Source organism: Cydia splendana, chromosome 21 (genome assembly GCF_910591565.1).
Source record: "Cydia splendana chromosome 21, ilCydSple1.2, whole genome shotgun sequence".
Lineage (NCBI taxonomy): Eukaryota > Metazoa > Arthropoda > Insecta > Lepidoptera > Tortricidae > Cydia > Cydia splendana.
The window spans coordinates 9,606,778-9,624,020 of NC_085980.1; the positions used below are offsets into that span (position 1 = coordinate 9,606,778).

The following is a 17,243-nucleotide window of genomic DNA, read 5'->3' on the forward strand; positions in this document are numbered from 1 at the left end:
GCACGGCAGACATGTTGGAATCCAAAACTGTCACGATTTTCGAATTCTGCACTCCCTGAAACCTATAAAACGACACCCATGACGACTTTTATGTCAAAGTGCACAGCAGACATGTTAGATTCCAAAACTGTCATCATTTTCGATACCGGCACTCCCTGAAACCTATAAAACGACACCCATGACGACTTTTATGTCAAAGTGCACAGCAGACATGTTGGATTCCAAAACTGTCATCATTTTCGAATTCTGCACTTCCTGAAACCTATAAAACGACACCCATGACAACATTTATGTCAAAGTGCACGGCAGACATGTTGGATTCTAAAACTGTCATCATTTTCGAAACCGGCACTCCCTGAAACCTATAAAACGACACCCATGACGACTTTTATGTCAAAGTGCACGGCAGACATGTTGGATTCCAAAACTGTCATCATTTTCGAAACCGGCACGCCCTGAAACCTATAAAACGACACACATGACGACATTTATGTCAAAGTGCACGGCAGACATGTTGGATTCCAAAACTGACATCATTTTCGATACCGGCACTCCCTGAAACTTATAAAACGACACCCATGATGACTTTTATGACATGGTGCAAAATCAAAAATAGTCCTTATTGACCGAAGCGAAGCGAAGGTCTACGTTTTGACTCGGGCGTTTTGCTTTTGTATGTCCGGATGTTCTCCTCTGCAGGTCGCAATTCTTAACCGATTCTCGTGAAATTTTGTAACCGAATTCTATGAACCGATAATTTTTTTCGTCGAGCCGGTGTTTTAAAATTTTTCTAAATGGAAACGTTGTGATAGCTCGCGCTTATACTAATAGTCGTATCGGTATCATAAGAGTGTATTTTTTTGAGACATGTTTACAAATTAAATGTTAAAAAATTCAGAAAGTTTATTTCGCTGGTTTTGGAGGTATTAAGATATTTAGTTTTGTATGTCCGGATGTTCTCCTCTACAGGTCGCAATTCTTAACCGATTCTCTTGAAATTTTGTAACCGAATTTTATGATTCGATAAAAAAAATTTTGTCGAGACGGTTTTTGAAATTTTTTCAAAATGGAAAAGTTGTGATAGCTCGCGCTTAAACAAATAGTCGTATCAGTATCATAAGAGTGTGTTCTTTTTAAGACATGTTTACAGATTAAATGGTCAAAAATTCAGAAATTTTATTTCGCTGGTTTTGGAGGTATTAAGATATTTAGTTTTTACTTGAGAATGAGTAGCTAAATTTCGTCACCTCATGTAAGAACTATCATGTTGTATGTTGCAAACGTTTTTTTGTTTGCACGGAAGGTCTGGGTTCGATCCCCAGTAATTATATGCTGGGATATAACTTATTGTATTTTTTTACACTTAAATTTCATATCAATTGTTGTTTTTTATTAAAAAAATAAAAATACTTTGTATTTTTTATTTATCAAGCGCGGGCTAAGCTTATTGTAAGCAGGTTCGATAGATAAGGTTTTAATTGTCAAATTAGATTCTCTAAATTCTTCTAAACAACGGCGCCATACAATTACTCAGTTTTAAGCTCTGCTCGCGAGGTCTACAGCTCACAGAGCCACTAGTTTTACAGTTTAATTATTTTACAGTCATAATACAGTTTCACACAGAAAGTGTCTTTGTGTCAAGGACAAGAAAGATCAAAATGATTTTTACATGGATGTATTAAAGTAGTCAGTAGTTATAACTACTCGGTTACAGTAATCAGATTAACGACTACTTTATGTAACCTGATTATTGTAGTTAGGTTACATGTAGTTATGACTACTTGTAGTTAACTACTTTTAGTCGTAATAAGTAGTTAGATTACAAATAGTAGTTAACTGCGCCCAACACTGGTGACATGGCTATTTTTACGTTACGTTTACGTATACATTTAATGCGCCCCTTCCCCGCAAAAATCGGCAGATTGATTTGTACAAAAAATTACAGACAAGGCTTCTCCGTTTGGTTATATTCTCTAAGCTAGATAAGCAAGGTAATTCAAGTAGGTTAACCTTCGTACATTCCGACTCTCCGCTGATAATATAACTAGGTACATATATTTATCTAATTACTATAAAATATCTTCAAACATAGCCCACCGGATTAGCAAGCTGAAGTGGCAATGGGCAGGCCACATTGCACGCAGAGAAGATGGCCGATGGGGTCGAAAAGTGCTCGAGTGGAGACCACGGACTAGCAAGCGCAGCGTAGGACGTCCACCCACAAGATGGACAGACGATCTTGTTAAGGTCGCCGGAAGACGCTGTATGCGGGTCGCTTCCAACCGGCACGTATGGAGGTCCAAGGGGGAGGCCTATGTTCAGCAGTGGACGTCTTATGGCTGAGATGATGATGATGATGATCTTCAAACTGTAGGTAGGTACATCCCAGAGTGTTTCCATTTTTAATCTTAGTTTCAATCATACTAATTTTTGGTGAATTCCCTTTGGGGACAAATTGGAATAGGTGTTTTCATAAAAATCATTTCGATTTGTGGCGCCTCGTGTATGGCGGCGGTCACGTTGGTTGGGGTCAAATGGAATTACCTACACCTAATTTTTCCCGTTACATCATAACCCTAGCTTTAACTCGGGGTTAACCGGTTAAACCTGGAGTTACCATGGTTACCAGTACAATTTGACACTGGGTTGACGGTTTAACCGGTTAACCCCGGTTAGTGAGATGGTGCAAGTGGTGCTTATATAGTCGCACTGCCATGATTGTCTGTAGACTATAACCGCCATATTGGCACATTTTGCACACAATTCACACGTTTTAAAAGGAAGTCATGTAACGTAACGAACTTTTTCCAATACCGGATATTGGGGCGCGGCTTCCGGCCCTTTAGAACAACGGCGGCACCTGTAACGGCTGCGCGGGAATTCTAAATATAAAGTTTGAGGAAATGGAAATGATCTAAAACGGTGATTGTGGATAATTTATAATAAATTAAATAATGTTTTAGGTGAACAAAAGGTAGTTAAGGGTATTATTGCTATATAATATACACTGAAATAGTACATTATGATACAAGTGCGAAAAGTAGTGAAATTCGCAACGAGTGGTGATAAATTCGACACGAGTTGCGAATTACCTTTTCGCACGTGTATTTTACGTCAAAAATATGACAGTTACGTAGAAAGTGGCGCCCTCATTTATTTTATGTCGCACTCTACGAGTACCTAAGTAGGTGCAACAAAGTCAATCACTATATAATTTTTGGTTAACCGCGAGTTCTCAGTTCGAGGCGAACTACTAGTTTATTTTACTGAGAGTTTACTTGAATTTTATTTTGCATGAAATTGACGTGTTTACACGTCACAGGAAACCCGATGTGAGGTGTTCTTATTAGCTTCATTAAAAATAATTGAAAATACAGTAGTAAGTGCCTATAGGTATGTATTATGATTTTTACCATATTTTGGTAAGGTACCTAATAGAAAATAATTAAATTACTAACTATCCCGCTACTTGAATATATATGCACCATTATGAACCCCAGAAAATGCAAAAGGGACAATCAATTTCATTTCTTACGATTTCGTAAGAGGTCGCAAAGGTCCCATAGTAAGACTTGTTCAATATGCGTGCCTTCCATATTCACCTCGAAGGATTGGCTAAACGTTGAAAAACCGTATGAGCGTGAACGGGAGCGATCTGTTTGCTGGGCACGTCACGGTAAAATGGACTTCGCGACGATTGATTCCTGGGCTATAAGTAACCGCGAAAATCGAAGTTCGCAAATTGCGGGCATCTTTCTCTGTCACTCTAATAACTTCTTCAATTGGTGTAAAAGAGAAAGATCCCTGTGTATTGTACAACTTTTTACCAGGGGTGCGAAACTTCTGACTTCGGGCAAAATCGGCTCAGCATTGCTTCGAGCAATTATTAGGGTTGACATAAGTGCTTTTCACCCGAGTTAAACACTCTACTTTTCATATCGAATGCGGGGAAACCAAACAAGACAATTTTGCAAAATCAGTAATTCATCTACTTACCTAAATAGACTAACGGCCACTGTCACGATTTTCGAATTCTGCACTCCCTGAAACCTATAAAACGACACCCATGACGACTTTTATGTCAAAGTGCACAGCAGACATGTTAGATTCCAAAACTGTCATCATTTTCGATACCGGCACTCCCTGAAACCTATAAAACGACACCCATGACGACTTTTATGTCAAAGTGCACAGCAGACATGTTGGATTCCAAAACTGTCATCATTTTCGAATTCTGCACTCCCTGAAACCTATAAAACGACACCCATGACGACATTTATGTCAAAGTGCACGGCAGACATGTTGGATTCTAAAACTGTCATCATTTTCGAAACCGGCACTCCCTGAAACCTATAAAACGACACCCATGACGACTTTTATGTCAAAGTGCAGGGCAGACATGTTGGATTCCAAAACTGTCATCATTTTCGAAACCGGCACGCCCTGAAACCTATAAAACGACACACATGACGACATTTATGTCAAAGTGCACGGCAGACATGTTGGATTCTAAAACTGTCATCAATTCATCATTTTAGAAACCGGCACTCCCTGAAACCTATGAAACGACACCCATGATGACTTTTATGTCAAAGTGCACGGCAGACATGTTGGATTCCAAAACTGTCATCATTTTCGAAATCTGCGCCCCCTAAAACCTATAAAACGACATCCATGGTGTCTTATACACGGTGTAACATGAGGAAACCGAATAATTTTAACAGCGTATTCCTGATCATATTTAGAGACAAAAATGTCCTATAATTTTTTTTCAAATTCGGCTAGTTTCAGAGATAATATTAATTTAAAAAAATACAAGTTTTTATTGTTACGTAGTGTAAAAGGCCTTTTTGATGGTCATGTTGCTGCTATGGGACGTGGTCTAAATATCCCACCTTTTATACAGGGTGATTCATGAGACGTGAGCAGGACTAATCCTGCACACTCAGTAACTGATAATTGATCGATCACCGTCGTATTTAGGGGAAACAACCACACTTTTTCCTATTTTTTAACTTTTTGGTGAGGGCAAATTTAATCCTCTACAATCATGGTCACCCTACAAGACCTAATTAATTTTAACAGCGTATTCCTGATCATATTTAGAGACAAAAATGTCCTATAATTTTTTTTCAAATTCGGCTAGTTTCAGAGATAATATTAATTTAAAAAAATACAAGTTTTTATTGTTACGTAGTGTAAAAGGCCTTTTTGATGGTCATGTTGCTGCTATGGGACGTGGTCTAAATATCCCACCTTTTATACAGGGTGATTCATGAGACGTGAGCAGGACTAATCCTGCACACTCAGTAACTGATAATTGATCGATCACCGTCGTATTTAGGGGAAACAACCACACTTTTTCCTATTTTTTAACTTTTTGGTGAGGGCAAATTTAATCCTCTACAATCATGGTCACCCTACAAGACCTAATTAATAAGCGTAAAACCTCTTTAATTTTTGATTACGAAGAAAATAAACTGTCAAACTTGAGTGAGATACGAGTTTTCAAAAGTAACCAGACCGCGATGACAGTGGTGACATTCAATTTGACACAGAATATCGGTAGTTTAGTATTCTAATTTTAGGGTGACCACGCATGTCGTAAATATATTAATAACTTTTTTTTTCAACGTGACTAGATAATTAACGTTAACCTCACTAATACTGATACGAAAGTGTTGCTTATAATCTACGAAATGCGCAGTATTAGTCCTGCTCACGTCTCCTGAATCACTCTGTATACGAGGTCCCAAAAGCTCAAAATTCAAAGGGTAAAATACAAAATAAAAATACAATATAAGTATCATTAGTAGGTATTTAATTACGGAAAATTATTACACAACAGTTAAGAAAAAAGTCCATAAAAAACTTATTCTAATGGCACAACTAATATAAATTATGACTAACATAATGCATGACAAATCTACACAGTAACATACATAATATATAAGGGTGGTATTCCACCAATCTGTATTGCGTCTCACATTTTGATTTAATGAGAGAGTGAGACACACTGGCATTGGACAAAGAAATTGGACAGATGTAATACCACCCTAAGGGATCATCCATTAATTACGTCACACGAATTTCTAGGTTTTTTACCCCTCCCCCCCTCCTTCACACACCGTCACACTTGGTCACATTTTGCAAACCCCTCCCCCCCTGGTGCGACGTCACATTACTCACATTTTAGGCAATTTTGTTTTCAACGAAATCGACAATATTAACTCGGCATGAATTTTTAATATAAAAATATTTTTGATATATAAATATTAGTAATTTTATAACACAACGAAAGTTACATCCTAAATCTCATTATTTAACTGTACAGCGAATAAAAAAATATAAATTAATTTTCGGTTACTGATGAAGTTAAAGTGACATCACAATGTTTGTGACTCCCCCCTCCCCCATGTCACAACATGTCACATTTTCTTGACCCCCTCCCTCCCCCTAAACGTGTGACGTAATTAATGGATGACCCCTAAACAATATTGTTTTTGGATGTTAAAAATTCGTTTCACAACTCTCCGAATATTTTTTACCAAGTCGAAGATTATGATTTTAGCATTGGCAACCCTCTGAGTTGGAAGGTCACATGGTAGTCGCAAAACTAGTGCCTGCGCTAATTCTCAGGTTGTCAGCGAACGCTAGGTCTCTTAGTGAAATGGGAAGAAGCCAACAAAAAATTATGATGTATGTTGATGGTAGGATGTTTGTGGCGTGTGTTCAAAAATACTGTGCCAATTTTAATGAAAGGAGTAAACTGCAGAGGTAACTAACCCGCCTGCAAACAAGTTTCTAAGCAGGGGGGTCAGCTATCTCCGCAGCTTACAGTACATAAGTAGATGGCTACATGTTAGACTTCCAAAAATTAACACCAAAAAGAACCGTGGTCGCGTTATTAGTTTTTTAATCTTTTACTTTTTGTCTTCGCTCTCATTTTTATCGCTTGTCACCATGCCTGTCACATTCTAACAAGTATGTAAGTGCGAAAGTGACGGGCATAGTGACAGGCGATAAAAATGGAACCATGCTGCCCGCAGTGCAGACTTGTCATGAGCTTAATCAATATCTGACAGTTTATAACTTTGGACGGATACAAATATGTACGTACATTAAGTTTAAGTAACGTTAGGTATGTTTTATTTACATACCATTAAAGGCATGTGCCTTTATTAGAGACGACACACCGCTAGCGTGACGTGTGTGTGCGTGTCCAACATTATAGCGTCTACGCAGCCGGTGTGGCCTGGCCTTAAGTGTATAGGTACAGTCGCTATCAGATATATCTGAGCGGCCGAGATACTAAAATCTGAACACGCACTCTAACGCCTTGACAATAGAGACCTGTTCAGATATTTGTGAGCGCCTTGGCCGCTCCGATATATCATCCGATGGCTATTGTAGAAACAAAAGCTGTCTCTGCTGCTCCCGAAAGTTTAAGACAAAGTTGGAGCCAAATTTCTGGATGTATTATTCTTAATTTCCCTGCAAAACACACTTAGGGCCACGTGCACCATTCACTAACCCGGGGTTAACTGGTTAAACCTGGAGTTGCCCTGGTAACCAGTACAATTTGACACTGGGTTAGTGGTTTAACTGGTTAACCCCGGGTTAGTGGGATGGTGCAAGTGGCGCTTATTGTCTTAAAATATTTGAGGTAATAAACAAATAGTTATTTGTTTTACAAGGGGGCAAAGTTGTTGTTTAACCGCTCGTGCTAATATTGATACCCGAGCAAGCGAAAGATTCCAAAATTGAACCACGAGCGTAGCGAGTGGTTTGAAAAATGGAATCTTGAGCGTTGCGAGGGTTTCAAAGCACGAGGGTTAAACAAAATTTGCCCCCGAGTGAAACACAAAATTTTTCACCACACCAACCCGAAGCAAATATTAAATATAAAATATCAAACAAAATCAAACCAAATCAAATCCAAATGAATGTTATTAAATATTTATCATCCAAAATCATCATTAAAAGTCAATTCTACCAGCAAACATAAGAAAGCAACTCAAAATTTGCATTTATTACTTTGCCTCACATGTGAATAAAATCGAACTTTGCTATCAGTTTTTGAAGTGCAAAGTAAGCCTTTCCGAGCTGGTGTGGTGAAAATGATATTATATAACTATAGATAGGTTATACTCATACATAAGGAACACAAAAACCTCCATATTTATTTCAGTACCTACGAATTAATCTGTTTTTGCTAATACATTTTCGCATAGCATCTTTGTTACACTCGTAGTTGAACATAAGCTTGTCTCTTTCTCTTTTGGCGGCGGGAGGCGGGAGTTGCGTTCTCGCGCGCGAGTCCATACTTGAAGTCGCGCTGGAGTCGCGCGCAAGAACGCAACTCATGCTAGCAGATCAGTTATAGCTTGCTTAAGAGTTTTGGAACGCCTATAACTTATCTGGAGTTATAATATCATTGGTAATAGAATAACAGGGACTTCAAAACTTACAAAAGGGCAAACAGTATTTATTCTTCTGAAATCCAAGGAGGTCAATATTTTCAAACTTTTCATAAGTAATTTCTGTAAATATCTAAGATATGTAACAGATGTACATAATTGTTTTCCATCGTATTTTCTCGGAAACATTCGTATTTGTCATGTTACTTCAATCAACCTCAGTACTTTTTGTACCGAGACTGACTGAAATAGCAAGACACGGTCGTACGTTTCCGTGAAAATACGATGGAAAATAATTATGCACTACATCTGTTCAAGATAATATTCTAATGGACGGACATTTTTACATACCTTTTCTACAATAACAAAATATTACTCATTGAAATATAGAGATTCTTAGTCAGTACTTAAGTACCAAAAAAGTTGCTAAAAATACTAAATGTTACTGTAATATAAATTACTACACAAACTTATCTCTAACGTTCAGCCTTCAAAACCTACAACCAAAGAGAATAGAGTGTATAGAGGCGGATTGTCAAAGTAAATTATGTAGCCAAAAACCTCCAGCCATGTAGCCAATATTAATTTTAATGCCATCTTCTCGACTGTAGGCCAAAGGTATGGTGCAATCTTTTGTACAGTCACCTGCAATAATATGTTATTCTCCGAAGGCCGCAAAAATATCTGACACGATCTTATTTGTAGAGCCATAAGAGCGTGTCACATATTTTTGAGGCCTTTGAAGAGTAACATAATATTGCAGGTGACTGTACTCTCGAGTAGATGGCGTTAATATTAATATTTAACAAGTTAACACATATGTGATACACACTGATATCAGTGAAAGGATAATGATCAAAGTCAAATGGCGTTCTAACAGTTTTAATCTTCTGTCGAAAGATGGCAGCACCTAAATGTACTGTAGCTACATAATTTACCATGACAGTAACTCTCTATTTTAAATTCTCTTTGCTAAAACTTACATTAACTCAACGAACAGCTTACATTAATGGAGTTTGATGTTTTGAGCTAGTTTTAGTGATCATTTTAAAGCAAACGTTTTGTATACCAACATTATTTGTGTGGTTTCAATGGACGGATTGGTTCCTGTTCATTTCTCTCGGCAGTCGACACCTGAAACAGTAAACAGGTGTTTTAATACGTATATCTATTTTCTATAAACTATAAAAATCTAAGTAGGCATTTCATTAAAGGCGCCGTGAGCTCATATCAAGTCTAGAGATGCAACGGATAGTTGTTTGGCCGGATACCGGATACCGGATATTCGGCCTGACCATCGCCGAATATCCGGTATCAGGCCGCGGAATATTCGGCCAGCGGAACTATACCTACATTTCGGTTTTTCAGGTGCGCATTCTGCAGGTTTGACCTGTTTCCTAGTGAACGTTCGTGCGGACACATTTCTAGGTTTGAAATGAGTGCGCGTGCAAGTCAGTAGAATGTTTAAATTGTTTAAAAATAATAAACAAGTACGATTATGACCGTGTCTGTTTCTTAAATACAATTTGTTTACTCCAAAATCAAGCAATGTTACTATCCGGTATCCGGCAGGATAGTAGGTTACTATCCGGTATCCGGCCGGATAGTAGGTCACTATCCGGTATCCGGTTGGATATAAAATAATCGCCGGATAGGCCGGATACCGGATAGTAACCGAATATCCGGTGCATCTCTAATTCAAGTCCTTCTCCAAATAGCAACTCACCGCGTACTATAAGGGCTGAGTTGGACGATGCGAGATTTCGCATGCGAGATTCATACCTTTACGGGTCGGTCGGTTGAATTGGACGTAACCAACAGTCCGCAATGTAACTAAAATCGCATGCGAATTCGCGCGCCGTCTAAATCAGCCTTAATACTGCTTAAAGCAATACCAACGACAGATCATAATACTATCTCCTTTACCCTTGTTCAGATTAACCAGGAGTGAAAGAGATGGCATTATGTATTAAGCGGACGGCTGTGCGTTCCCGGCGTCGCGGATCTTTGTATTACCTATCTCTGTCGCACGCATGCCCATGATGCCGGCAGTCAATGACATTGTGCGAATGGGACATTTATATAATAATGCTCTTCTGATAGAGATAGGAGCAGGCAGGTCAATGTACGAAATTATTCGTTCTTAGCGTACTTTAGAAACTGAGCATGGGATCTTACCAGCGGGTTAATATAGCATGATAGCCCCGTTGACCTTCTCCTCTAGAGCGGGAGCTATGGTATCTGCGTCTCGCTCGTCGGCCATGGCGACCATGATGCAAACGTTGTTCACAAACGCCGATATGGACGCGGCGACCACGAGCCTGGAATGTAAAACATGTTAACATTAAAGCTATAACACTCTATCGCACCGCACCGCGACCTTGGTGCGTCGCACCCATAAGTGAGAGTGAGAAACAGATATCTCTTTCTCGCTCTCACTTATGGGAGCGACGCACCAAGGTCGCGGTGCGGTGCGATAGTGTGTTACCACTTTTAGATCAGTGCTGGTTCCCAAAGTTGACTGGGCTCCGAACCACCTAACGAAAACTACCAAATTCGGGACCCACCTTTTGGCCGTCTTAAAAAGGCGGCATAAAATATTATTGGTAACGCTCAGATGCCCTTAGTACCTAGTTCCAGGGCCCACTTAATATTCGCTCGCGACCCACCACTCCCACCAGTGGGTCGCGACCCATAGTTTGGGAAATGCTGCATTAGATGCTTGTATACCGACTGAATGCTGGGGGACATTGCGCCACGAAGATCGGAATGGCGTTCTAGTTTTCACAAGAAACTAGATCAATTCGGTCTGGCCTAGTGGGTAGTGACCCCGCCTGTGAAGCCGATGGTCCTGGGTTCGAATCCCGGTAAGGGCATTTATTTGTGTGATGACACAGATATTTGTTCCTGAGTCATGGATGTTTTCTATTATAATATATCGTTGTCTGAGTAACCACAACACAAGCCTTCTTGAGCTTACCATGGGACGTAGTCAATTTGTGTAAGAATGTCATTATAATATTTATTTATTTGAGTAGCAGCGTCTGGAAGCCCTAGATGCTAAGCGACATGCCCTCAAGACGCGACCTGAGCCTTCCTACACGCTTGCCCGCAATTCGACTGCGCATCGTAGTATTTATTGGCAGGAACTCCAGTCCTTTGAGTCTGAATTTGAAGAGTCCGCTCGTTTTTACAAAGACAAGGCATTTCGAAATTGTTTGTAAAAAAAATCGAGAGTTCTCTGAAAAGGACTCAAGTCTCTACTTGGGTCTCTTAGAAGTTGAAAAGAACTTGAGTTTAGACTTAATTATAAGAGCCTAAAAACTGAGTCGAGTCTTGAAGTAGAGGACTTAAAGGACTCGAGACTTAAACAACACTAAGCATCGTGTGACCGCATCTTAAAAACGAAAGTTTGGTTTTGCGAGCCACATATAAGTTAGCCACGTTTCCCTGCGAGATCGTATTAGCACTCACCAGAAGGATAACCCCAGGTCAGCAGTGCCGTCAGAGCTCCAGGTGTTGGCCAGGTCCTCGTCCGACATCACGGGCTGTAGAAATACTCCATACTGCTATAACGAGACTCACCAGAAGGATAACCCCAGGTCAGCTGTACCGTCAGAGCTCCAGGTGTTAGCCAGGTCCTCGTCTGACATCACATTGTGCTGCAACCGTAGGTAGTACTCCGTCAGCCATACTGCAATAGCGCCGAGGGTGAAGAGTACTGGAATGACAAATATTCTGGTAAGTTTTATGGCATACTAGCTTTTGCCCGCGACTTTGTCTGCGTGGAATCAGTAACAGTAGCTAAAGTATAGCGCCTGGATAAAGTATAATAGCAATAATTCAATTTGATAAGTTAATGCTTACATCAATTATCAGGCAACTCTCTCAATTCCACCCTTCCCAATTCCCTTTTCACTCTTTTTAGGGATGACTTCCGGCATAAAAACTATCCTATGTCCTTCCCCGGGACTCAAGCTATCTCTATGCCAAATTTAAACTAAATCCGTTCAGAGGTTTAAGCGTGAAGATGTAACAGATAGACAGACAGACACACTTTCGCATTTATAATATTACCTAGTATGGATTGGCTGAATAAATGAAAGTTTAAAGTCACAAGCTATTAATTGTTGTCTATCAAATAAGCTATCATTTAAACACCAATTTAAATTGTCGAAGTTGTCTCTGACGAAGTTAAGCAGCTGTGTTCATGCGCTGCGCCAGTAGCTGGAGTAGGTACATATAAACTATTGTGTACAAACAGCAACACTCCTACTACCTAATTACAAAAGTAATAAATGTCCAGTTAACGGTGTGGGCGATGGTACTGACCTGCCAGCGAGTTGCTGATGATGAGCGGGCGCGGCATAGCCCGCGTGCGCGCCGCAGACCCTAAAGCGGCCAGTACGCAGGCGCCGCCACATGATACGAGTGCTGCCGATAGTTGAGCCGATGTGCCCATAAAAGCGCAGTGAGCGGGTCCAGTTGCTGGAATACTACACTGTTGTGTACTGACCTGCCAGCGAGTTGCTGATGATGAGCGGGCGCGGCATAGCCCGCGTGCGCGCCGCAGACCCTAAAGCGGCCAGTACGCAGGCGCCGCCACATGATACGAGTGCTGCCGATAGTTGAGCCGATGTGCCCATAAAAGCGCAGTGAGCGGGTCCAGTTGCTGGAATACTACACTGTTGTGTACTGACCTGCCAGCGAGTTGCTGATGATGAGCGGGCGCGGCATAGCCCGCGTGCGCGCCGCAGACCCTAAAGCGGCCAGTACGCAGGCGCCGCCACATGATACGAGTGCTGCCGATAGTTGAGCCGATGTGCCCATAAAAGCGCAGTGAGCGGGTCCAGTTGCTGGAATACTACACTGTTGTGTACTGACCTGCCAGCGAGTTGCTGATGATGAGCGGGCGCGGCATAGCCCGCGTGCGCGCCGCAGACCCTAAAGCGGCCAGTACGCAGGCGCCGCCACATGATACGAGTGCTGCCGATAGTTGAGCCGATGTGCCCATAAAAGCGCAGTGAGCGGGTCCAGTTGCTGGAATACTACACTGTTGTGTACTCACCTGCCAGTGAGTTGCTGCTGATGAGCGGGCGCGGCATAGCCCGCGTGCGCGCCGCAGACCCTAAAGCGGCCAGTACGCAGGCGCCGCCACATGATACGAGTGCTGCCGCTAGTTGAGCCGCTGTGCCCATCTAAGCTCAGTGAGTTAGGCCAGTAGCTGGAATACTACACTGTTGTGTACTGACCTGCCAGCGAGTTGCTAATGATGAGCGGGCGCGGCATAGCCCGCGTGCGCGCCGCAGACCCTAAAGCGGCCAGTACGCAGGCGCCGCCACATGATACGAGTGCTGCCGCTAGCTGAGCCGCTGTGCCCATCCAAGCCCAGCGCCGTGCCGGGTGAGTGCCCGCTTTTACTGAAAACATAATATTCATATTAAGGTACTTCCAGATCTGGTGAACACGTCGCTAGCGCTCCACAGCGCACGTAAGTAAGCACTTTGCAGACAGGCGCATTCGCAGCAAGATCGCCTGATCTGAGCACACTTTTGTAAGCTTTAACTTATTTTGCGGTGTCTCTCGATTGAAATCAATCTGATGTTTCATCTGACCTATTTCTCGGTGTCCGATAATTTAGATTGTCCCCTAATTTAGACTAAATAACTTCCATGTGGAGAGAAACAATTCTGCTGACACTCTTGCTGAGGACTACAAAATGCTAGAAGCTAATTTAACCATGCTTAACTTCTCCAGAAGAACCTCCCTCGTTATATGTGGAGTGCTGATGGAGTGACGAGTGGAGTGATCTGGCCATTCCGAAGTTTTGTGGCGCATAAAGCATACTTTCTATCTTTTAGCAACGATACATGGCGTAAGGGAAATGTGAATATCGTGGACGCAAACTGTTAATACCATTTGACAAACATGACGAGGATTTTTATCTTCAATATAGGCATATAATGCGCGTATACATGTTCAGTGCTCATTGCAAATGTGCCAAAATGTTTTGATTTTTCCAAGGATTCATAGTGAAAAGTGCAAACCCATTCGTGTGGATCATGGACCTTAAGTTCTTAACCTGTTAAGTTAGTTGGTTTCATAAAATGGAGGGCAGGTTTACGCCAAGGGCTGATATGGAACATAGGCGTCTCGGTGAGGATGATCCATGGGTCCTATCCAATTAATAATTATATTAATAGGTATAACATAAATAAAACCTTCTTCCCCAAAATATATGAAGACAGGAACCATTTTTACTTTGCATAAGTAGTTACGCAAACACAGAAATGAGTGCCTTTCATCCCTTGGTTAACAATCTACAATTTTTCAAGATATCCGAAGGTTAAGAACAAAAAATGAAGTGTCATTCGGAGACCTTAATAAAATCTTACTATAAGCAGTGGGAAGACACTCCTCCTTTCGGGCATTCTTGGCTCCGTTCGGCTCAGCATTGCACCGAGCAATTAAATATTAAGGCACAACTTGACGTCCCTTTGCGTGCACGACCACAGATAAGATAATGACTTGAATTTTGACAACCCTAAATAGCCGAAAGGGATAGTGCCATACAAAAAGCATCATGAAAGGTACAGCATGATTCGTCCCTGAATCGCTGTCGAACTCCGGTTTTGTAGGCAGTGTCCTTTCTGCACGGTAGTAGGTACTATTATTTATTCTGTGCTATAAGAGCCGGGGTTTGCAAGCCACACAATATGCTCGTCCATCACTACTTTGATAGATCTGATTATGAGTAGATAATTTAAAGAATGGAAGTTCTCATCAGATATCTTGCATCAACATTGTCATTCATTCAATCCTAATTGGACCGAATGGTTATTTCACGACATCTGTACTGACATATGCGAGGTTAATCTCATTATGTCAAATACTACAGGCTGTTTTGAAACATGCGACATTATAAAAGAATGGAACATTTGACCGGACCATTGTCGCATGAGAGCATGTTGCATAAGCTTTACTAAATGGTTAATGTGGTCAATCATCCATTATATGATAATGGTTTCGTTAAATCAAAAAGAATAGATAGTATAGAGGGGTCCTGTCATTGTAAATTTTGTAGTCACTGTAAATTTACTGCCATCTATCGACACACGACTAAAACTCAAAATGAAAACGTATAAAGTTATCAAAAAATGTATATATATGGATAAAATGATTTTGTTATTTTTATATCATTTTGATCCATGTTCATTCACTGATATCTATGTGTTAAAATTGTTAAATATGAAACGGTGTCGTCACGCCATCTAGCCGAGGATAGGCTAAAGGTGTGTGCGCCATCTATCCGAGAATGACTTTTACTTGAAATCTGAGGCACGTTTTTTCCTTAGACTTTATTCGTCTTATACGAAGTTACATATGTCTTTGGTTAAATATTTAGTTCGTTGTTTAATTTTGATTCCCGGTTTGGTAATAGGGAATATTACGCGAAATTATGCGTAGGGGACGCCACTACCACAATCCATCACAATCTGGGGGTCTACCGCGAAACAAGAAAATCAAAATGTCGTTATCTAACCTCTCTATCACTCTTGCCTCTTCGAGCGATAAAGAGGCAGATAACTAAATTTCGATTTTCGCGTTTCCCGGTAGGCCCTTGTTAACAAACAGTTAAAGATACAGAGTATAGACAAATACAAAAAACTTACCACTAAAATTATGACTCCTCCACCCATATCCGAAGTTGAGCTCCTTATGCCCCTCAAACAGCCCGAAGCTGATCCTCCCCTCAGAATCCAGAGGATTCGACGTCCTCCTCGCCCTCGCATCTATCCAATGCGTCGTCCCCAAAGACGCCACTATCAGCGCTATACACAAACACGACCCGAAAAAGGTCGCGAAAATCATCGACCGCTTGAACAAGTTCAACTTCATCTTCACTTTCACTTAGTTCACCAATCAACCGCTAGATGGCGTTGCGTCACATTTTATTCCTCAAGATGGCGGAGTTTTTGCGCGCCAATTGTTTAGCCGATTTTCTAATTTGCGTTTACGCCATTGTACGGGTTTCTCGAACGGTCCCACGGTAGAAAAGCTGGAACAATAAGAAAGAAAATTGATTACGTAAAAGTCAAGTTCGTTAGTGTTAAGTTATCTAATTGTTAATTTGAGATGTTTGAATTGCAAATGGCGATTTAATTTCGCACGGTGAGTGAATGAGTGAGGTTAATTTGAATTTATAAGTATGAGGAGACGCTAGATTACGTGATGTTATTTAAATTCGTAAAAGTACAGGCATTGTTGACAATAATAATAGGTAAGTACCCTATTGTGTATTTATACTTAATAAACATTTTCTCAAAAATGGACGGCAAAGTCGACTTTGCCGTTTAAAAAATAGGTTGCGAAGCGCGTAGTTTATGGTCAGTCAAAAATTAAAAAGTTAAAAACATTGCAGTCTCGATTTTGGGACTGCAATGTTGCATACAAATTCCATTATTTGTCGAGTTCCAAACTTTTTAAAAGTTGAAATGGCCATATCAAATGAAGGCACAGGCCCATTAAACAGCCAAACAGATGATTAGTACCGCGACTATTTAGCTGTCTCAAATAGGTTGGCGTATTTTCGGCAGAAAAATACACTTTTATTTTTTCGTTAAAAAAATAAAAAGGCGGCAAAGCTAATATTTTCAATTGTTTCTACTTTTTTCTGTGAAAATATATACTTAAGAAAGTTGCTTTTGTAAAATATTTCTATGATATCTATATTTCTTGCACCATTTTTGAGAAAAGCACTATATATGACTCGGCTGGAAGGCTACTTGCTGGCTTCGGATTCAATTAAACGGACTCCCAAGG

General features: G+C 40.7%; 1 protein-coding gene and 1 long non-coding RNA gene across 2 annotated transcripts in view; one reads left to right on the forward strand and one right to left on the reverse strand.

Moving 5' to 3' along the window:
* LOC134801190 (uncharacterized) overlaps positions 1 to 17,243 on the forward strand; it is a 438,628-nt gene that overhangs the window by 404,197 nt on the left and 17,188 nt on the right. The window lies entirely within an intron of this gene.
* The window catches only part of LOC134801187 (uncharacterized), a 33,456-nt gene continuing 25,380 nt past the window's right edge, over positions 9,168 to 17,243 (reverse strand). The window contains exons 2-6 of the mRNA XM_063773733.1: positions 16,094 to 16,479; positions 13,673 to 13,840; positions 12,006 to 12,141; positions 10,599 to 10,741; positions 9,168 to 9,554 (exon numbers count right to left, since the gene is read on the reverse strand). Of these exons, the coding sequence (XP_063629803.1) occupies positions 10,606 to 10,741; positions 12,006 to 12,141; positions 13,673 to 13,840; positions 16,094 to 16,319 (666 nt within the window). The 5' untranslated portion in view covers positions 16,320 to 16,479 and the 3' untranslated portion in view covers positions 9,168 to 9,554; positions 10,599 to 10,605. The remainder of the gene's footprint in view (positions 9,555 to 10,598; positions 10,742 to 12,005; positions 12,142 to 13,672; positions 13,841 to 16,093; positions 16,480 to 17,243) is intronic.